This window comes from Aaosphaeria arxii, assembly GCF_010015735.1.
Source record: "Aaosphaeria arxii CBS 175.79 unplaced genomic scaffold BU24scaffold_3, whole genome shotgun sequence".
Classification (NCBI taxonomy): domain Eukaryota; kingdom Fungi; phylum Ascomycota; class Dothideomycetes; order Pleosporales; genus Aaosphaeria; species Aaosphaeria arxii.
The window spans coordinates 3,337,946-3,357,134 of record NW_022983476.1 but is presented as its reverse complement, the minus strand read 5'-3'; the positions used below and the strand labels follow the sequence as shown (position 1 = coordinate 3,357,134).

The 19,189-nt window shown below is 49.5% G+C and overlaps 10 protein-coding genes across 10 annotated transcripts; 3 read left to right on the top strand and 7 right to left on the bottom strand.

Moving 5' to 3' along the window:
• Window positions 1-96: 96 nt before the first annotated feature.
• Window positions 97-2,415, bottom strand: BU24DRAFT_421053 (benzoate 4-monooxygenase cytochrome-like protein P450). Its single transcript, XM_033527630.1, has 3 exons — window positions 1,902-2,415; window positions 1,231-1,851; window positions 97-1,174 (listed from the first exon to the last, which is right to left on the bottom strand). The coding sequence occupies exons 1-3, from the start codon at window positions 1,974-1,976 to the stop codon at window positions 275-277; spliced, it is 1,596 nt and encodes a 531-aa protein (XP_033386379.1). The 5' UTR covers window positions 1,977-2,415; the 3' UTR covers window positions 97-274.
• A 3,192-nt stretch (window positions 2,416-5,607) lies between these two features.
• Window positions 5,608-6,602, top strand: BU24DRAFT_421052 (uncharacterized protein). Its single transcript, XM_033527629.1, has one exon. It carries the CDS (start codon window positions 5,750-5,752, stop codon window positions 6,374-6,376), a length of 627 nt encoding a protein of 208 aa, XP_033386378.1. The 5' UTR covers window positions 5,608-5,749; the 3' UTR covers window positions 6,377-6,602.
• A 175-nt stretch (window positions 6,603-6,777) lies between these two features.
• BU24DRAFT_461017 (uncharacterized protein) lies at window positions 6,778-7,671 on the bottom strand (the record flags this gene model as incomplete). Its single annotated transcript, XM_033531860.1, has 1 exon — window positions 6,778-7,671. One exon carries the CDS (start codon window positions 7,669-7,671, stop codon window positions 6,778-6,780), a length of 894 nt encoding a protein of 297 aa, XP_033386377.1.
• A 1,129-nt stretch (window positions 7,672-8,800) lies between these two features.
• BU24DRAFT_421051 (uncharacterized protein) lies at window positions 8,801-9,726 on the bottom strand. The gene has a single exon (XM_033527628.1). The coding sequence runs from the start codon at window positions 9,463-9,465 to the stop codon at window positions 9,151-9,153; it is 315 nt and encodes a 104-aa protein (XP_033386376.1). The 5' UTR covers window positions 9,466-9,726; the 3' UTR covers window positions 8,801-9,150.
• A 201-nt stretch (window positions 9,727-9,927) lies between these two features.
• On the top strand, window positions 9,928-11,596 carry BU24DRAFT_491085 (uncharacterized protein). The gene is made up of 2 exons (XM_033533758.1): window positions 9,928-10,426; window positions 10,484-11,596. Exons 1-2 carry the CDS (start codon window positions 10,124-10,126, stop codon window positions 11,498-11,500), a joined length of 1,320 nt encoding a protein of 439 aa, XP_033386375.1. The 5' UTR covers window positions 9,928-10,123; the 3' UTR covers window positions 11,501-11,596.
• Window positions 11,597-11,778: 182 nt separating this feature from the next.
• On the top strand, window positions 11,779-13,172 carry BU24DRAFT_389680 (NAD(P)-binding protein). The gene is made up of 4 exons (XM_033525054.1): window positions 11,779-11,958; window positions 12,019-12,298; window positions 12,364-12,445; window positions 12,507-13,172. The coding sequence occupies exons 1-4, from the start codon at window positions 11,925-11,927 to the stop codon at window positions 13,056-13,058; spliced, it is 948 nt and encodes a 315-aa protein (XP_033386374.1). The 5' UTR covers window positions 11,779-11,924; the 3' UTR covers window positions 13,059-13,172.
• On the bottom strand, window positions 13,135-14,696 carry BU24DRAFT_421048 (glycoside hydrolase family 5 protein). The gene is made up of 2 exons (XM_033527627.1): window positions 14,145-14,696; window positions 13,135-14,087 (listed from the first exon to the last, which is right to left on the bottom strand). Exons 1-2 carry the CDS (start codon window positions 14,331-14,333, stop codon window positions 13,275-13,277), a joined length of 1,002 nt encoding a protein of 333 aa, XP_033386373.1. The 5' UTR covers window positions 14,334-14,696; the 3' UTR covers window positions 13,135-13,274.
• A 511-nt stretch (window positions 14,697-15,207) lies between these two features.
• BU24DRAFT_163691 (uncharacterized protein) lies at window positions 15,208-16,249 on the bottom strand. The gene has a single exon (XM_033521409.1). It carries the CDS (start codon window positions 16,187-16,189, stop codon window positions 15,422-15,424), a length of 768 nt encoding a protein of 255 aa, XP_033386372.1. The 5' UTR covers window positions 16,190-16,249; the 3' UTR covers window positions 15,208-15,421.
• Window positions 16,250-16,256: 7 nt separating this feature from the next.
• On the bottom strand, window positions 16,257-18,259 carry BU24DRAFT_479362 (uncharacterized protein; the record flags this gene model as incomplete). Its single annotated transcript, XM_033533072.1, has 4 exons — window positions 17,641-18,259; window positions 17,381-17,583; window positions 17,085-17,335; window positions 16,257-17,027 (listed from the first exon to the last, which is right to left on the bottom strand). Coding segments are annotated over exons 1-4 (1,724 nt in total), but the record flags the coding sequence as incomplete, so codon positions are not given.
• A 61-nt stretch (window positions 18,260-18,320) lies between these two features.
• BU24DRAFT_432546 (21 kDa subunit of NADH dehydrogenase) lies at window positions 18,321-18,993 on the bottom strand (the record flags this gene model as incomplete). The annotated part of the gene is made up of 2 exons (XM_033529927.1): window positions 18,321-18,869; window positions 18,961-18,993. 2 exons carry the CDS (start codon window positions 18,991-18,993, stop codon window positions 18,321-18,323), a joined length of 582 nt encoding a protein of 193 aa, XP_033386370.1.
• Between the last annotated feature and the right edge of the window lie 196 nt (window positions 18,994-19,189).

The window sequence follows — 19,189 nt, the reverse complement described above, 5'->3', positions numbered from 1 at the left end:
CCGTGTACTGCTTCTGTAATCAACATACCGGTGGATGTATGATCAGTGTTCACACATATGACGAACGCGAGGGAGGAGTCGCTTTTAAGGATTATACGCACGTATGTACATGTTCATTACTTGGATTTACTTTTCGCAGAGACTAGATCAAAGACAAGACGTCCTCCCTTTCCATTCTTGATTTAAAGTGTCATGACATTCATTAGTATGGATCTCTCTCGTTCTCCCGCACCCAGCTAAACCCCTCTCCAAGCACTCACTTCAATCAAACTCACTACGACTCCTTCCGGGGTCGGAACTGCAGCATGGGACCGTCCTTCATGCTGGCAAAGCGATCCTCAATCTGGTACTCACTCGGCCTCGACCTCCCATTCTCAAGATCGGCTCCACCAGCCCCGAGGGTAGTGCCCGGCGCAAGACGCATATCGTACAGGAACAGCACCCTCGCAATCGTGACAGTCAACTCTACGTACGCGAGCCCCTTCCCAATGCAGCCGCGGGGCCCGATGCTGAAGGGGCAGAAGGCAGCGTGTGCATCCTGGAGGTGAGCGTACATGGGGTTGGACTCCGGGTCCGGCAGCCAGCGCTCGGGGACGTAGTCGAAGGGCCGCGGGTAGTAGTCTGCGTTGTGGTGGATCGCGTAGTGGGGGACTCCGACGTCGACGCCCGCGGGGACGTGGTGGCCGTCGATGTCGATGCCGCCGGGGAGGACCTGGCGGGGCAGGGCGCCCGCGACGGGGGGCGTCATGCGCATGCTTTCGTCGATGCAGGCGCGGAGGTAGGTGCATTTGTGGAGGGTGGGCCCCGTGGCGATCTGTTCGACGTCGGTGAAGGTGCTGCGGATCTCGTGGGTGAGGCGCTGGAGGGCGGGAGGGTTCTGCGCGAGGTAGAAGAATGTGCCGGCCATTGCTGTGGAGGTGGTGTCGGATCCGGCGATGATGAGGAGGTTGGATTCGCCCCAGAGCTCGTCCATGCTGAAGCCTTTGCCGGTTTCGGGGTCTTTGGCGTTGAGGAGGTAGTAGAAGAAGTCCTTGCGGTCGACGTCGAGGCCCATTTTGGTCCGCTCCATGGCTTGCGATTTGCTGTATTGCATGTACTGGCCTCGCTGTGCGGCGATCTTGCGGAACAGGATCTTGTCGAGATGCCAATTGTGGATGGTAAGATGGGTACCGCACTGAATGGAGTTAGAATTGGTGCCGCCATCACTTTGCGAGTATGCATCAGACTTACGATGAGATGCCTATGGGCGGCATTGCCAACCAGGTCGACCGCGAAACGGTTCGTCGGACTCTCCAACATGCCGAACGCTTTACCGAAAACCAGATCACCCATGATATCAAACACAAGCCAGTTGCACCAATTGGCAGCGTTCCACATCGGTCTCCAGCCCTCTGGGTCGCTGCCTGTGCCTTTCTCTCCGCCGCCTTCCGCGAGCATGCTGCATCCCGCTCTGACGTTGGCGAGGATGTACTTCTCGAGAGACTTGATCGCTCCGTCGCTGAAAGCGTGGCTGATGACTCGCCTCTTGCGTGCATGTTGCATCTTGTCGATGCTGCTGTGCACGTTCACGGTCTTCTTGTTGGCCGGGAAGGCAGTGTAGAAGTCCGCTTTCCTGACATTGCTGCGGAATCCATAGATGGACTTGAGCGCGGTGGTCGACTTGAAGGAGAGCTGATTGGGGCCAATGCGGACAACGGGTCCATACCGCTCATGAGCGCGCTGGTAGCATAGATGTCGAGAACCGCGATATGCGTACCATGTTAGGTAGATATCTGTCACACGTGCCAGAGGCGGGCCGGGGTACTTTGCCAGTGGGTGCAAGGTGAGGCGGTAGGTGACTACGGAGAATACCTAAATCGTCATGAGTAGGGAAGAATCGAGTTGTAGGGAGTAGCACCAACATAGAGCCCGACGATGCAGAAAAATGCAGCAAACGTCAGATAAGGAGACAACAAGATAGTCCACACGAAATGCATTTTGAAAGGATATGTACCCTTCGTGGGAATCGTACAGATAGCGAGACACCCTCATGAAGGGGAGCATGACTTTTTATAGGGAGGGAAACGGTCATTGTCAAGATCACTTCCGCCCACGTCCATCCGGACAGCTCCTCAAGTCCCTACAGTTACCACAGGATGAAAAAGATTTTGTCATGTTGTACCCCGCTACGCGTCTGGATAGGTCAGCAGGCTCGACGGTGAAATTTCGATCGTGACGGTGTTACACGGGGGATGTTGGGTATATGATACGGCTGATGGCGGTTAGACGCGGATACACCTGCTTCGCTCCCAAGTTTGTGCACGTGAGCGGTTCGTCGGCGGATATTCAGGTCGTCGGACAAAAACTAATCAAGATCGGGGCTCTCCGGATAGGATGGAGGCGGGACTACTAGAGGATACTCGTGGTATTTCCCCAGACCTCCGGAGGTTTAGATACACGAGTGGACCGTTGCCGCATGTACGAGCGTGTAGATATGTACATGCACAGTAAGCTTGTTCAACCGACCGTTGAGCTGCCAAATTCTGCATGGCGCCCCGATACGGCGCCCGTTACGGTAGGATTGTGTCGTAGATGTTGGAAACAATAAATCTACCGAGAATAATATACGCTCAAATGACCAAACTGAATCAAGATGTGCATTCCAATTGAAAATACTGAGCATCTTTTCACCAAGAAAACAGCCCCCGCACTTGAACACATGAGGTACCTTCAGAATGGTTCGCCTTGTCGCTATACAACACGTGCTCCTATAGTATTTTATCACACGTTAACCATGGCCAGTTCAGATGGCTTGGTACACAGATTACAGGGTGAAAATGTTTACTCATTGGCAGGATTTGCGTGGCACATGCGATACCAATGATATTTCTCATCATTGTGCACTGCGCTTGTCAAAGGCGTCGGCCTATAATCTACCCGCAACCGCAACTCTCACGACCACCGCTGAGTTGCTAAGGCGTTTAGCTGTTCATGCGAGACTCATTCTTCACATTAAGCATGAAACATGAGCACTCTATGATCTCAGACTATTCAAGATGAGTGTCACACTTTATCTAACGGTCTGCAATTGACACAGGAGAAAGGCCCCGGTTTGTTTGTTGTACCATCACCCCAGTGCATTCTCGAACAGTTCGGTAGAGTTGACGTTATAATCTAATGCAACATTGAGATAATGTGAACTATTCATCCTGAGAATATCTCTATCTAACTGAACGCAATTTCCGATAGATGCACAATCCTGCAAAGCGACTTTGGTACAAATGCTAGAAATGAGCCTCACCAGGTCGACGTTGTCCATTGCTTGACTTGTGGGGTACGCATCTCGAGCGACACGGTACATCTATCGAACAACCAATTCCGTCAATTCCCTATGGCCTAATCACAAACTCGTAATTCGATAGTTAGTTAGTGTATACCATTGCGCCACAGAATGATGAAACTGTTTATGATCAGAATGACGTTTACTGTCCAGCAGCAAATGTCCATAGATCACAGGGCATCTCCATCAAGCAAATTCTCTTTCTTTGGGTTCTTCCCTTTTTGACCCAGAGTCAATAAACGTTGTGTTGTTTCAATTTTCGACGACGCCTTGAACTCAATTGCGTGTTGCATAAGCTGCATCTCTGTTGATCTTGCGCACAAGGATGCATAATCCCGATACCCATGCACTAGCAGTAGACCACCACCAAGGTAGCAAACAAATACTAGGCATCAAGAAGTGGGCTCGGAATAAAGCAGATCACGAAGTCGCAGCAGTGATAGTGAATTGTTTGGACAAGAGTCATAAATTGCTGCTCAGCTTGAGCTAGAAACCAACAGAACGAAAATATGTCTGGTTTGACTTTTGTTTCTCCTTGGATGAAGAAAGTTCTTGATTCTTCCACAGAGGCAATGACCAGTGACAATTCGACGAGCCTCGCAAAAATGCATGCCGATTCCGTGTTTACATTGAGCGCTTCTGCACGTCCGATTGCTAGAGACACGGGCTGGCTGTTCATTGTTCATTGTTTGCTTAAGATTATCAATTCTATACAACTTTCTTTATTCTACTGCGGTGGGAGTGAAAGGAATGGTGCTGGCAGGCAGATTTGCTTCTTGTTGCTTTGCTTTACAATGCAAGTTTATGTATCTGCGTGTTTGCGCCGACAGCGCCAGTGTAGTGAATCTTAATGCACTGATGGCATATATCAAGATGATAGTCCTTCACTGGGTTGCAAAATAGATATCATCATACTTTCAAATAGTTCCCTACCTTATCCACTTCTATCTCTCTTCAATCTGCCCCTGTGCCTCCATATTCTCCTGGTCTGTGGCTCCGTACTTGTTGTCTCATCCGATCTCTGTTGCAGATATTTTGTTGCCCAGACTCATCCATTCCCATCGTGAAATGGCTCAGGTACAGTCTTTCGATGTTATGCCTTGCTCTCAGAAGGTTTTCTAACCATTCCAGTATCCCCAACGTGTCCCAGGTTGTGACCCAAAGATGCCACCAAACAATGTAAGTATCCCCCCTCTTTTCTAACGAACACCTCCTGAATCCGTTCACAGTCTCCATCGATGAGCTTAAATGCTCTCTTCGAACATCATACTGGATCGGAAGCAAAACGACGAGCCATGTATTCATCGGAACAAGACTTTGAGATTGACACAAAGTACCCGTATCGAAGGGGTTGGCCAAAACTACCCCCGGAGCCAGTCTGTTCGGTGCAACATAATCTTTGCGATGTATTGCCCAACTACCGCAATCACCTGGAATCGGTCAGACGCCTTCTCGGCAGTGTTGGTATTGGCCACGATATACCAGTGAGGTTCGACGTCCGCGTCCCCAGCGGCATTCAGTACGATGCGGCGATACCCCGTGACTTCCTCGCGCTGGTCATTTTACCTACGAACATTAGCGACTTGGACAAAATTTTGTCGGTCAAGAACATGTCCATCAAGCAGTTGATATGGCGCCTACGTCAATTGCTAAGGAAAAGAAAAGACACCAGAGGTATCATGATCGAAATCATCGAGATTGATGCTCTATCTATGAATGACATGCAGCCAATTCCCCGCCAACAAGGAGATGCCACCGACCGCTGGAGGCCTTATGCTTCCGAAATCTTCAGCAATTTCCTGCGAGAGCGACAATGGCTCACATTTGGATTCGTTCTTAGAGGCCCGAAGAATTCGCCCAGAATGCAGAGACCTACACTCGTGATCGCGACCCTGGATGCATATGAGGACCATTGGTGGGTTGATACCATCCCACGACTGCGGACATGGCTAGATAAGCAACCTATAAAGTTTGAAGTCGGACTTTATTTCCAGAAATCGCTGCAACTGTCCGTCACGGATCCACGGCCAGTGTCTCCATCAATACCGACAGCTAGTGAGGCCAGTCGTCAGATAGGAATGGGGTCATCAATCGGATTTCTTGATGAAAGTGATAAGGGCTTTGGAACCCTGGGGGGTGCAGTCACTCTCGAGAATGAAGAACATCGGATACAATGTGGTTTAACTAACTAATTATCACGTCATTGCATGCGACGAGACCAAGAAGGGTAAGTGTGTATTTGAGCTATTTACCGTCTATTCACTAAGATCAACAGATTGCGCGAAACACCCAGAGGGCATGCTACCTTTTAGGGTCGACCCACCCAACCCAGTTGAGATTGTCTCACCCGCACATTACCACAACACAGACCCGCGCAGCTCAGAACACCGGCAGATAGGACATGTTCTAGTTGGATCAGGCAAGAGGTCTATGATGGCCCCTCTGAACAACGTGACGCCGACACATGGGAGGACCGCTAAGCTCTACAAATACCCTCTCGACTGGGCTCTAATAAAGTTACGCGAGAATGTTCAATTGAACAACACGATCGAGGACCTGCCGGACGATTTCAGGACCGGATTGAGGGAGGGGCAGTGCGTAGACAAATGGTCTCACCTGGACTTCCATGGAATGAACGAGTTGACAGTAGCAAAGAAGGGCGCTAGAACGGGATGGACGATGGGAAGATTGAGGGACGAATACTTCGCTATTAATCCTCAAAGCGAAGTCGCCGAGACAATGGCTAAGAGCTTCGGTTACACAACTGAGGACTACGGTATCGCTTACTCGGTGTACTCCCCGGATGGACCTATCGAGGAAGGAGATTCGGGAAGCATCCTACTTGATGCAAAGACGGGCATATGGGTGGCACTGGTATATGGCAACTTTAACAGAGCCCAGATGGGACTGGTAACGCCTATTCATTTGACTATTGAAGATATCCAGCTGAAGACGGGATATGTGGTTGTTAGTCCTGCGTGCGAGGAGATAGACTGGAGTGGCGGTCGACGTGAAGTGCAGCTGGAGTGTTCGTCGAACGGAGATGCTATCTTTTGACGGTCCAATGGTGTGAATTTTGGATGAAGTCAGAAGAGATATTCAATGGCTGTATTTGCAGATGGAGGAGGAGCTGGGGATCATGTCTTTGTTGCCAATGTATGATGAGGGACAGAGTTTCCCGTGAAATCATCGGGCATGTCGTACATCTATATCTGTTCATCTTCCATAAATGATCAAAGAGTACTGTAGAGTTGATGAGCCTTCCGTGCATGTAATTCGCAAGAGTTTCAATCTTTTCCCACCAGGTCGTTGGACAATTTTGCTTGATGAAATTAAATCTTCATGTGAGGTATTTATACATATCACTTCACCTTCCGTAAATAGCCTTAACGAAGAGCAGTGCAGAGATGCGAAATTGCTGGAGCCTATTTGCTAGGTATGTGGTTCCAAAGGGATAGCTACCATGCTGCCGACTCCGTACCATCAGCTTGCTCTAGTTCTACATCCATGAAAAGGTCGTTTTCGGCAAGCCACGCCCGAACCTTGGGCAGAGTTTCGATCCACCAGCGATCTTTGTATGCCGTGAGCGAGCAAAGGACAACTGTCGGTCTAGACATTTGCCAACAATAGCCCTTGCGGCATAGCTGTATAAATTCGATATCCGTCCACTTCAAGCAGTCCTCAATGAGTTGGTGCCGGTACGTGCAATGCCACCTTCTATAGAATGAGCGCCAGGCCTTACTCCAGGCCGCATCTCGTTCGGCATCGGAGCTAGTTTTATACATATCCCAATGATCACGTTCCATTTGCCGATCCAGAACCTCGATTAACAATGTGCGTGTATCATCCGTTCGCATTAGCTTTTGCCGTACCGTCCAGAGAATCCGGTTGATATAGCAATAGACCTTGTGCATATCTAATTCGATGACAAGTGAGAAAAACTCACTTTTCTCCTCTCTCGATAGAGTACCGAACTTTCGAAGAAGTTGACGGGAGGGACGGAACTCGAAGCGCAAAGTCGCCCCTTCCACATGCAGATCGTCCTTTAGGATTCTCCCAATCCACTCTATATACCTGTCACGTCTCCGCGGGCCAATCTCATCGTCGATGCCACGCCTTATGCCCGTGATATCAGGAGGTGGAAGGCGCGGCCAACCATTCCGGTACCAAATTCCCTTGTTGTCAAGTTCCGATTTGAAAATTTCCTCTGTCGCACTCATGGTACTTCGTTCAGCCTTGGATGGAGTGCCTCGAAGTAGGTCGGTAATATGTCGTGTACCAGGTGATTCGTCTCTCCTGCTCTTGAAGCGAGCGTCTAGCGGGCCCTCTCCGCTGTCCGAGTACCTTTTCATGTTGCATTGATCTTACCGTGATGTAGAGGTGCTAATGACGGGTGTAGGAGTAGTAGGAGTAGCGGCCGATTATAGAATTCTAGAGACAATTGCAGTGGGCAGCAATATGGGATTGAGGGAGACAATATGGAGCATTAAGTACGTAGAAGTATTGCCACTGAGATGAGAGTTAAGTTCGCCAGCCATGGTGCTTCAAGCCGTGAACTATGGATAGATTCTTCACAGTAAAGTTGCCCTACACCACCCTGTAGTGCCCAGGGATTGTATTCCGAGACCGAATGCACGTTTTGGATGCTTGTCATGTTCTGACGATCTTCTCTGCGTATTTATTTTCAGATGCATGTCACCCTACTGTCTGCCTTTAAGTCTTCTTACGCCTACCATAAGCCTACCTGCATGCAACGGGTCAAAGATTATTTAATAATATTTCTTGTTAATTACAGCTCTCAATACCATCACTGGGTATTTGAAAACACCAATAAGATCAGACATCGCACCACTTAAACCATTTCCAACTATTTATAATACTGAGAATGCTTTTGCTATCTTCAAGGCTTTTGTGTACTTCTAAGAAACTCATACTGTGAGAGATGTTTGATTATCTTTTTCTGTTGTCAAAAGAACAAACGGTGCGACTACATTAGGGATGGAGTTAAGCTAGAGACGGTCGGATGACCTCCGTTCACCAATTTAGCAACTTGGGCTTGGATGTCTGTTCTGGTTGAAAGAAAACTGGTTGGCTTCAAACTCTGTGATTTTGGCTTACCCCACCACTGTTCGACAGTGAACACTGGGCGCGCCTTTCCAAGATACAGCCTTTGGCGCAGATGTAGTTAGCGGAAGCGGACGGGCTTTAGGGCATAATAACGCGCAACATCTACGTTACCTTTGGTGGTCTGAATCCTTTTACGTCTACATTGACTTAATTTCCACTGCCTCTGTTCTGATATGATGATTTAATCGCTTCCATCCTGCTCGCATTCACAACTGAAGTGGCCGGGCACAATATCTGCAGATCTTTGCCAATGCCTCCAAGGTGACGATTGAGCTAGAGTGTTCTCTTGGGTGTAGGAGCTTTGAAACGGGGCATGTTCACCGTCATTAGCCGTGCCTTGCAACCAATCACTAGCACCGTCGATTCTACCGTCATGTTGTAGGACTACCCTCTCCGTTACTTCACGGCAGAGAACAATATGTGACCCTACTGTTGACGTCAATGAACAGTCAGATTTGATGTTATTACTAGACTACATTACATAGGACATTCAAAAGTCCTGCTAATGTGTTCAAGTTGTGCATGATGTTATATTGCCTTGACACCGACATGGTATAACTACCAATCAGTGGTACCATAACCAAAAGTCGATTCCCAATCCATCAAGGAAGAGTCCAGCTCCAACTTCAGAACCACCAAAGGCAAGACAGCAAAGTCTTGCCTATAACATATCCGTCATGTGCATTATTTGCCTTCCAGCTCCATTATGCGCCGCCTTCTCGTTTGGCATATTCGTCTTCGATATTCTCCTCGTACTTCTTGTCTGCGTCCGTGTCTGTCACATCCTCGATTCGGCCCTTTGAGCCGCCGTCCGTGTTTTCGATGCGCCGACCAGCGTTGTCATAATCGATGCGTTCCTCGACAGGAGCTTGACCGGGCTGTTGAGAGGTCCGACGTACATGAGTACCCGAGGGATCTGTGTAGGTCTGTTCGGAGCGTGAGGTTGTTTGACCGTTGATGGTTGAGGAGCTGAAGGAAGTCGAGAAGGACTTGAAGGTAGACGACTGATTCGATGACATTATTGCGGTTTAGGTAATCGATCTTTATTGATTGGTAAGGTAGAGGATAGGGTTATTTTTGTGATTTGAAGGTTAAGGTTGAGGGCACAGTGATGGGGAACATTTGGGGATGATGGAACAATGACGAATGACATCATCGGTCCTACTGTCACGAGCCCGCCAACACGCTCTTGTGCTACTCGTACCTATTCACAACGGTAACTAACTGGAATCTCTCCATTCGCTGATATACAAAATGAATGGAACAATACGACTAATTCGCGACAGCCCACACAGCACTCAAAGGATTGATACTACGAGTAAAACATGCCTGTGGCTGATTGTGGCTAGTGAAAAACGTTGCCAAGATATGTGTGGCTGTCAATACCATGCAGTCCCACTTCTTTCCCAATGCGGTATAACACTGTCCCTGATACGAGTCTCGCATTACCGTATTGTATCTATTATCCCGTACTCCGTGATCTGGGCTTATCCCCTCCTCCGTCTGCGCCGTACGATAGATACTCCTACAATACTCCTACTCGTCCTCCGAGATTGTTCACTGGGAGGATCTAACGACGATATGATGGCGCCCTGACTTCGCAACTACTAGACTATCAACTAAACCTTCTGTGTTGTCCGGAGACCAGTATCGTAGCCTTACTAGCCCGTCGCAAACATGCGCTTCTTGGGTCCCCCTTCGCCTCGTGTAGCAGCACTGAGCCTGGCCTTCCAGTGGCTCTGCAATGCTGAGGAAGTCCGCACAAGTTGCGCATCCGATGCTTTCACCTCCAGCAAACAATCACCTCACTACTACCTGAACAGATCGATCGACGAGAACCTCTCGTGTCTACCACCACTGGACCCCGTAACCACCATCACTCCTGATCTGTACTTCGCAAATATACCATGCCTGGACTGTCCCGTCGTTCTGACAGGACCCAAAGGGGAGACATATGAATCTGTCACAAGGAACTCGCTGGTGGGTAATGCAGAATATTACGAATACTTCTCCAATAGTTTCTGACTATAGCAATAGTTGTACAATATCTCCTTGTCGAACGACCGATCCCAACTACTTCTAAATGACGTGCCCGTATTTCCCGCCCTTGCCTCTCCATCGAAATATCTAAGGCTACCCCCTGTATTCGTGAGCCAAATATCCCCGGGATATGCAAGGGAGGATCTGGACAAGGCGATTGCATGCACAGACGAAGCGCTCTTAGATTCGTCTAGCCCAGCACATCTGCACTCGATGTGTCAACATCCCAAATTCAGCATCCTGCAAGTCGACTATGACTACAGCGCATTCGAGTTACCTGGGGACAATGGAAGACTGAAATGGAAAATTGGGTTCGACAATATTGGGAGGAAGGTGCCGGATGGTCCTGGTTACTGGACATTCAATCACACAGACCAAAAGATGGTTGAAGTTATTCTGTCAGGCATCGAGATCGAGCGCGAGATATCGAACTCGGATGTACAGGCCGGATCCACACTGTTCGGCCAAGCTGGCCAGAAGAAAGATGTCAAGTACAAACTGAAAGTTGAGAAGGTGGATCTTGTGCCCCGGCAGTACAAATTCCTTCCTCCCCCTCCATCGACTCTTTGGACAAAGATACGACACTTTTTTGGCTTCGACCCTGCGCCTCCCAAGGGCCACATTGTATATCTCAGAGACGAATGGGCCGATTATGGCAAAAAGAACACCCTGAAGAATGCGTTCGGTGTTTTTATCTACGATTGGCCATGGGCAACTGTACTTCTGGTCATTGGTTGTATCATCGCGTCGTTACTCGTGTTGTATGGTGCCTACCGGCTCGTCTTGGTTGCCATAGAGCAGCGAAGACTAGCGCAGTGGGGAGGCATGGACGAAGTTTGGCAGCGCATGCGCGACGTGGGTAATGAGGAAGACGGACTGCTCGAAGATGCATATCAGGATGATCCTGACGATCCGCCTCGATATACAGACGAGGTCCAGGTCAACAAGCCGCTGCCGAGCAAACCTTTACCTGAGAAACCACTGCCAGCAGTACCACTTATTGACCATTCATGAACACTAGAAATAGTAGAGCTATGCGGCTCGATTGGTTTTTCCGTACATAGACCTTGGATATCTCTCTTCTCCAATGAAGCATTCCGTGTCCATGCTACTTTTGTACCAAACAGGTCGTCGTCTTCTTGTTCAACTGTGGATAAAGCTCATTTGACTATACCTATCCTGCTTCAAGTGCTCCTTGGCTCGAGTCATGCGCTCCGGCTACATGACGCAACCTGACTAACTACATCCGAACGACAATGAAGCCTAACCTGCGCTGCCCCGCAAAGGACAGGGTAAGAACTGGACTGCTCAAATGTAGTCGGCTGCGGGCACTACTTGACAAAGTTACGCCCCGTTGTGTTGTTGTTTTCTCAGCAGCATCGGACATCAATCAAACCTAGTGATCTCCCCCATTTTGCCAAACCATCACTAAGTCAGTATGGTGAACATCGCTGTCGCCGGCGGTACTGGAAGTATGCTCTCCGTCACGATGTCCCTCGACTCACCATGAAAGAAGCTCACACCAACCACAGACGTCGCGACCGAGATACTCCGAGCGACAATTGCATCCGGGAGACATAACATCACCATCTTTACACGGGGCAGCAAAACCGCGGAATCGTCGCAACCAAACGTGACATACAAAGCCGTAGATTATTCCGATCACGCTGCTCTTGTAGATGCACTTCGGGGGTTTGATATCTGTTTGTGTTTTATGATCATCATAGGCGAAGGATATACTGCCCAGATCAAACTCATTGATGCTTGCATCGAGGCTGGGGTGAAGAGATTCGCACCTTCAGAGTGGGGCATGTGAGTGAAATTTCAAGTCGTCTTTCCAATGAACCCAAGCGTTCGGTTGATTGACTTTCGACTAGCAAGAACGGGAGCCCTGTCCCAGATTACAAGCCCAAAGACGAAACGGTTGAATATCTGAAAGAAATCAATAAAGACAAAAAGGTAACATGTCTTTGTTCTCAAATTCGCTCCAAATCTTTGTCATTGACAATGTACAATACAGGTGCTGGAGTACACACTCTTCCAACCATCCATCTTCATGGACTACTTCGCGCACCCGAACCCTCTTTCACCAAACCTCCACACCTGGTCATTCTTCATCGACCCATCGTCCCGCCACGCCATCCTCCCAGAATCCCAAGACGATCCGCTCGTCTTGACCCGCATTTCAGACGACTCTGAGATCCTCCTGCGCGCCATCGAAGACCCTAACCCCTGGCCCGTCATCGGCGGGATCCGCGGCTGCAGGACGACCATTCGCGAATTGTTCGCTCTCTCCAAGGAGATCAGGGGCGGGGAGTGGACGATCGAGAACGTTAGCGACGAGGACGTCGAGAACAAGACGTTGCAAACGAAGTGGTGCCCCCAGATGACGCATCCGTCTCTCCCGCTTGAGGTCCGTGAATCGTACTCGAAGGTCTTCCTGAACAACTTCTTGAGTGCGATTTTGGCGGGCTCGTGGGACGTGTCGGATGAGTTCAACCAGAGGTATCCGGATTATAAGTTTACGAATCTGAAGGACTATCTTAAAGAGGCTTGGGAGGGGAAGCCGTAATGAGAAAGACGGCCAGTCTGGAAACATTGTATTGAGCCATATATCACACATATCAATATGGAGATTGAAACCAAGAGACAGCATCTGGATAAACATAAAATATATCTACAAGAGAAACGAAAATGATTTTGTTTTGTGAGTTAGTCTCCTCAGCATGCCACTCGGGCCAAGAACCACAAACTTTGAATTGAGTGACAGCTCTAGGAAGCTTTCCCTCTAGACGAAATAGCTCTTGATCTGCGGGAGGATAGATGTCCAGGCGACGCCGGACGTCGGTTCCATTGAGTACATGTAGTCACCCCACCAAGGTCCAGCAGCCCACCAGATGGCACCCCACCAAACGTCCGTGTTGTCTCCCAGATGCTTCAAGCCGTCCTTGAGAGCAGAGATGCACTGTGCATTGTTCCCACCTGCAAATTCGCCAATGACGCCCTGCTTCTTGTTGTCCTTGAGCCACTTGGTGGCAGCCTGCAGCCTCTCAGAAAATATTGTCGCGGAGACACACTCTGCATGCGTGCCGGAGCCGTCGGTGTCGAGGTACTGGTGCATTTGGTAGATGAGCTTGTTCTCCGGGTCCTTGAGGTTGACGAGGGAGGCGCCGTTGCCGGACGACACCCACGTCCAAGCACCGGACCAGGAGTTTCCTTCGGGCGTGATGTATTGCTTCTTTGCGCCGGCTTCGCGGACACCGTCGATGGCGGCCTGGTTCAGGTCGAAGACGAGCTTTTGGTCCATGTCGTGATACTCGTTGTTCGTGTCGAAAACCACGAGCTCGTTGTCCTTGTATTGCGCCGCCACGTTCTTCCACCACGTCTTGAAGCCCGCAGTGTCGGTGATGATCTCGCCGTGGAAGCGGCCGTAGTTGTGCGGCTGCACCATGGCGTAGGCGCCTTTGTCGGTGATGTGCTTGATCTGCTGGGTGAGGTTGCCGAGATAGAGCGGGTCGAGAGGCGCGTCGAGCTTGTTGGGAGTCAAGCGCTCCATGAGGAAGTTGAGGCGGAACATGTTCATGCCCTGGCCGATGAATTGCTTTCACAGTCGTTAGACCATTGCGGAATGGTTTCATTACTGGGCAGGGGAACTTACATCAATCGTGTTCAAATCATACCAGATGAACTCCTTCCCGTATACTCCAGTGAAGTTCTTCTCTCCAAATTCGGCGCCAGACTCATTGATACCGAACCACTTCAGCTTTCGCTCCTGTCTTTTGGCAGACGGCGCCGCAGTGACAGCACCAGCGACAGCTAGAGCAGCAAGGAGGTTTTGGAAAAGCATCTTTTGATCGTGTGCTTAGCAGTGAGGATTAATCGATCTATCAAGCTTCGGCCTGCTCCAACTCGTCTGTCCACGGGCAACATTCTTCATTTTATATGCTTCACTGTTCTATGTTCCGCAGAAATTCTACACTGATTTGGACCCTAGCATCGCGGAACAGCCGTCTCCGAGTCAGAAAGAGTAAGGCAGCGAATCGTTACCTGGATTCATTAAACATCGTGTCCACCGCCAGGGCGACTATGCTGCGTTCGTGGAGCCGCGCCGGAGAATAAATTGCTTGATTAGATTAAGTGGACGCCAAATCTACACCCAAATGCGACGATCGGAGCAGTATGGGGCGAGTAAGCGGGGTTGCGACAGGGGTCTTCATTTGTGCGATGGCGTTCGAAACATAGTGGCTCCCTGTGACGACAAACAGGAGAACCTGAAGTTGTTCCGATTCCGCCGGCCGGGTGGTAACAATCAACTTGGTGGACCAATGACAATAATGGAATATATGAGAAAAGGGATCATGACACGCTAGAAGGCTTCCATACCTTCTATTGCATATTGCACATTGCGATGAATTGATTCCGTTTACTGTAAAGGGCAAGCGGCTCATATGGAGACGCGTTTATCCAGGATGTAGTGTAAACTCGTTATTTCAAAAGGTATACAGCCTCCGTGTTAAATTTGGAAGTGATGCGTGGTGACTAATATGCTCATCAGATATTCGGATTACATGATGTCAGTTACTACTCAGTCATAAACGTCGATTTTTCGAGTGTAAGAGTCGGAAAGCCTGGTTATTGTTTATTCTCATCTCGTCTAGCTCAAGCACTCAGCAACCCAAGGCCATCAGTCCTTTCCACATTCACTTGTGGAATCAAACCAAGAGACGCTCATCTTCCCTTCTCACGTTGAACTGTGGACATAGGATAGTGAAAACTGGGACCTTAAGCATCTTATTTACATGATCTCTGTGAAGGGTGAAAACGTAAATACATCGGGGAGTACAGATTCATTATAAGGGGAATTCACCATTGTCCATAATTTCCAGATTTGCAGTTCGCAAGGTGCTCAACCTTTGCTTCTTGTTCTGAGGGAAATCATCGTTTGATGCTTCGACGTCGAAAGTCGGGAAATAGCGTTAACCGTGGCGAGCTGGACAGACTTTGTGACGAGGGCATTCGTGATGTCTGACTACCCCGAACTCCAGTTTGTACAAGACGATTGAGATTTGAACGCGATGATGGGGCTTTAACAAAAGTGGGAAGAGCTGAAGGAAGACGTTTGAAAGCTGGGGTGCTTTGCAATGTGGTCCGCGGAAAACCGCCGACTTGATTATACAATGGCCGGCTCAAGATTTCAGATCCATGGGCATGGGAGTATCTATTGCGAGCAGCGGTAGAGCGATCAACTGTTGTATCTGTTGGAACCCTGCGGTCCAAAGCGTCATGGCCGGTTCTGCGCGGGGTGAGAAGGGTTGTGGGTTGTTCAGGGCGAGGTGGCCATAAGCTTTTGCTGTACAATATACGCTCGTTCCTGTTATTGACCGGAGAGTCGAAGAAGGACAGTCCATTCAAACCCCCAACTCCACGCCAATTAGGTTGCATTGGCGTTGTTTGCGTCCTTGGAGATGGATAGGCGTCGAAATGATGTGAACTACGTTGTTGCTCAGCGATTGCCGCCCGCTTTGTGTGCAACCTCGAAACCTGGTGCTGACTCTTAAAGAATGGACTTACTACACTTTCTGATGGTATGGAAGGCCCAGCTTGATTGTGAATTGGTGTGACTGGATATGGGTCTGTACTGCTTTGGGTACGTAGTTCCTGTCGGACCGGGTTGGACCGAAGAGGATTTGGATGCTGACGCATCTTAAGAGAAAGGCTCTTCGAGAAGTCACGTCTGAGCAAATTTCCTGAACCAAATGTGGCTGTACTGGCTCTTTGATGATTTGGCTTTGCTTGAAGAGGTGAAACATCTGCAGCGCAGTCCTGCCGGGGGTCTTTCAGTAGGAGATGAAGATCATTATCTCTGGAAAGGCCATCCATGAGACGTAAATACGATGGCTCCGTAGGCAATAAGGAATGTTTGGTAGACGATTCAGTACCATTGACAGGATGGAAGGACTCTGGGTCGGCCGCCCCGTGATTATCATCACTGTTGAAACGAGGCGATGCCCAAGGATGCAGGTTTTCATGATTCCCATTGATTGGTGCATTGGTCGTAACAGAATTGTCATCTGGAACTGCGTTTCCGAGAGATTGATTGTAAGTGGTGTGGGTTAAGATCGGTGAGGAGATGTTACGCCCGCTGCTTCGCAAGAATGGCGGCCAAAACTTCTTCAATGATCGCACCTTAGAAACCGGTTTAGTCGGTGGTGGCATCATCTCTCTAGACTGTGCTCCCCGGCGGTCAAAGAGTGGTGTAGGCATGCTCCAGTCTGGTAATGGTGAGTCGATACGCAGGCGCTTCAATGGTCTTTTCGTACTGGAATTAACGGTGGCCTGTTCTTGCTCGATACTGGACATTCTCGGCTGTGGTGGTTGTGGTGAATTCGGGGTCTGCTGTAACGAGGAACCAGGCATGTCCGCTACGAGATCGACACATTGGCTCTTATCATCCAAGGGAAAACGCCCATTGAACGTGAGCGGCTCAAGAGGCATTTGGAAACCAAGTGCAGCGAGTCGTTGTTTCATTTGGTCATTCTGGCTTTTAGATGTCAGAGTCTACTTCCGAAACTATAGTCCATGTCAAACAATCACTTACTCTGCAAGCTTCGGGATCAACTTCAAATAGTGCTCAATCGCAGGCATACGTGACTTGAACTTTTCCAGATCGGCTTCAACGCCATGCAAACGCTCAACTTCTTTCTCGAGCCTTAGAGCTTTGGCACATTCCCCAGACGCGATCGTTTGCGCTTTGTCGAGATCAAGTCGAGCTTCTGTAAGTTGGTTTCGAAGCTTGAGGTGCGAGCCAAATGTGTCTTGTGTGAATTGAATGAGTGATATGTAGTGAAACTGCCAGCGTAAGCATTGAAATCACCGAGTTGCTTTTTTACCTACCCTCAATGCCTCCATATCATGTCCTGGTTTGTCCAGTTCCAGTGGTGGAACGGTGAAGAAGCAATCAGGAATAGCATCATCATACTCGCCTTGGTGGAATCCCCGGACCGAGAAGAGTTCCCGTGGTCGGTGGTCATCATGCTCAGTTGAGCAAACAGGGCATGGCGCACTTGGTCGAGTGCCTGCTGGATGGAAGTTTGGTGCTACGGTAGTGATTGAGTACATACAGTTCCCAGGTTCGATCTTGTAGCCAAACTTACCACCCCCTTCAAGATGTCTGCTACATATTACATGGCAGCAACTGGTGAGGTATACCAGAGTGACAAGACGGTCGTCCGAGTTTATTCCATCGGAAAGACCTAGAACCGTTTCGTCGCGGTCCTCGTAGATCTCCGAGAAGGACTTATTGCAGATTCGGCAAGAGAAAATGATATCTAGGGGAATAACAGGGCTGGGAATTGACTGCTCTTTGGCAAGAGCTTGCATGGTGCTGTATGATACGTACTGGTAAGAAGCAGAGGAGGGTTCGAAGGTGGGCGAGGCGCGAGCGAAGAGTGAAGGTGGGATAAGTTCCATGAAATAGGTAGTCGCGACGGGCTTGTGCCAAGAGCTGTTGCCGACCTTCACTCTGCGCGCCGTACATGACGGGAAGACCCGAAGTGAAATCGATGATTGCGACCAAGTGAAAGTGTCTCCTCGGGCCACTAAGGCGTGAGAGAAATACCAACGTCGTTGTCTTCGCGATCCGTGAGACACCATCACTGCATTCTTTAAAGAAAGCCACCAACAACGCAATCCATACTTGACACACTGATGAGACCAAAAATGAACATTCGATTTACTGTATTTACAGGCTTTGTGGTATAATTATACCCAAACCACCTCAATCTCCCAAAACACACTTTCCCCCATTTCCTATGAGAATGTTCGGCAAGGGTATCTATGAAAGGTCAGTCACACATTGAGGATAGAATTGAGCATGGACATACGCATTCTCGTAGCTCTGCTCCGGCTCCAAATTATATCTCTTGACTCCAGCGGCCGATTCGATGTGCAGCCCACTCGGGAGTGGGGGCAGGCCACCAGGGCCCAACACGTCCTTTGCCAATCCAGTATTCTTCTCAAATGCAACGGCCAGGCCCTTGACACCAGCCTCTTGCGCTGCGACCAGTTGCTTGCTGCCTGCTTCTCCAATCAATTCCTGTTTTGGCTGAGCCTCACTTCCGACCTCCAAAAGCGCCACGGCGTCGGCCTGGGTCACAGTCGACAATTGTGGGTAACGGCGTCGAACATCGCGCTTCCAGTAGGGGTTTTCAGCAATGTCGGCGGCAGGTAGCGTAACTGGGTCGTCGTAGGTTGCGGGATCGAGAGCACCGGGGGGTGGGTTGCGGAATTGGGGATTTAAGGGAACACCGCTGGAACGCTTTGAGTCGAGCGCAAAGATACGATTGATTAAGCCATAGATTCCAGTGGGCTGAACCGTGTATTTCTGCATACAATAGTCAGAAGCCATTTATGAAAGGTACTTGTATAGCGACGGATGACGGGGAATAGATCTGGTGCAGGCTTTATCGACGTACGGCGAAGTTCGTGGAGACCTTTTTGGATGCCATGATGAGCAACCAGTGTATAGAATCACGAAAGGGAGTGGAGATGGGCCAATGGCAGGCTGCTGCGCTGTTACAATGTCCTACTTCGGTCCTTGAAAGCTGGATGAGGTTGTCGCGAAGCTCGACAGATCGCCAAGCCACATTAGCCCAAGATTGACTAAGCGATTCCGCACGGCTCTTCATTGGCTGCCTCAGACCA

Excerpts from the sequence above, each read along its gene's own strand:
- BU24DRAFT_421053 (XM_033527630.1), bottom strand. The coding sequence starts at position 1,976 with ATGCATTTCGTGTGGACTATCTTGTTGTCTCCTTATCTGACGTTTGCT. Across the intron at positions 1,852-1,901 it reads TCTGCATCGTCGGGCTCTAT|GTATTCTCCGTAGTCACCTA; the intron begins GTTGGTGCTACT and ends ATGACGATTTAG. Across the intron at positions 1,175-1,230 it reads CCGCCCATAGGCATCTCATC|TGCGGTACCCATCTTACCAT; the intron begins GTAAGTCTGATG and ends AACTCCATTCAG.
- BU24DRAFT_421052 (XM_033527629.1), top strand. The coding sequence starts at position 5,750 with ATGATGGCCCCTCTGAACAACGTGACGCCGACACATGGGAGGACCGCT.
- BU24DRAFT_421051 (XM_033527628.1), bottom strand. The coding sequence starts at position 9,465 with ATGTCATCGAATCAGTCGTCTACCTTCAAGTCCTTCTCGACTTCCTTC.
- BU24DRAFT_491085 (XM_033533758.1), top strand. The coding sequence starts at position 10,124 with ATGCGCTTCTTGGGTCCCCCTTCGCCTCGTGTAGCAGCACTGAGCCTG. Across the intron at positions 10,427-10,483 it reads CTGTCACAAGGAACTCGCTG|TTGTACAATATCTCCTTGTC; the intron begins GTGGGTAATGCA and ends CTATAGCAATAG.
- BU24DRAFT_389680 (XM_033525054.1), top strand. The coding sequence starts at position 11,925 with ATGGTGAACATCGCTGTCGCCGGCGGTACTGGAA. Across the intron at positions 11,959-12,018 it reads TGTCGCCGGCGGTACTGGAA|ACGTCGCGACCGAGATACTC; the intron begins GTATGCTCTCCG and ends CACCAACCACAG. Across the intron at positions 12,299-12,363 it reads GCACCTTCAGAGTGGGGCAT|CAAGAACGGGAGCCCTGTCC; the intron begins GTGAGTGAAATT and ends ACTTTCGACTAG.
- BU24DRAFT_421048 (XM_033527627.1), bottom strand. The coding sequence starts at position 14,333 with ATGCTTTTCCAAAACCTCCTTGCTGCTCTAGCTGTCGCTGGTGCTGTC. Across the intron at positions 14,088-14,144 it reads ATGATTTGAACACGATTGAT|CAATTCATCGGCCAGGGCAT; the intron begins GTAAGTTCCCCT and ends CGACTGTGAAAG.
- BU24DRAFT_163691 (XM_033521409.1), bottom strand. The coding sequence starts at position 16,189 with ATGCGTCAGCATCCAAATCCTCTTCGGTCCAACCCGGTCCGACAGGAA.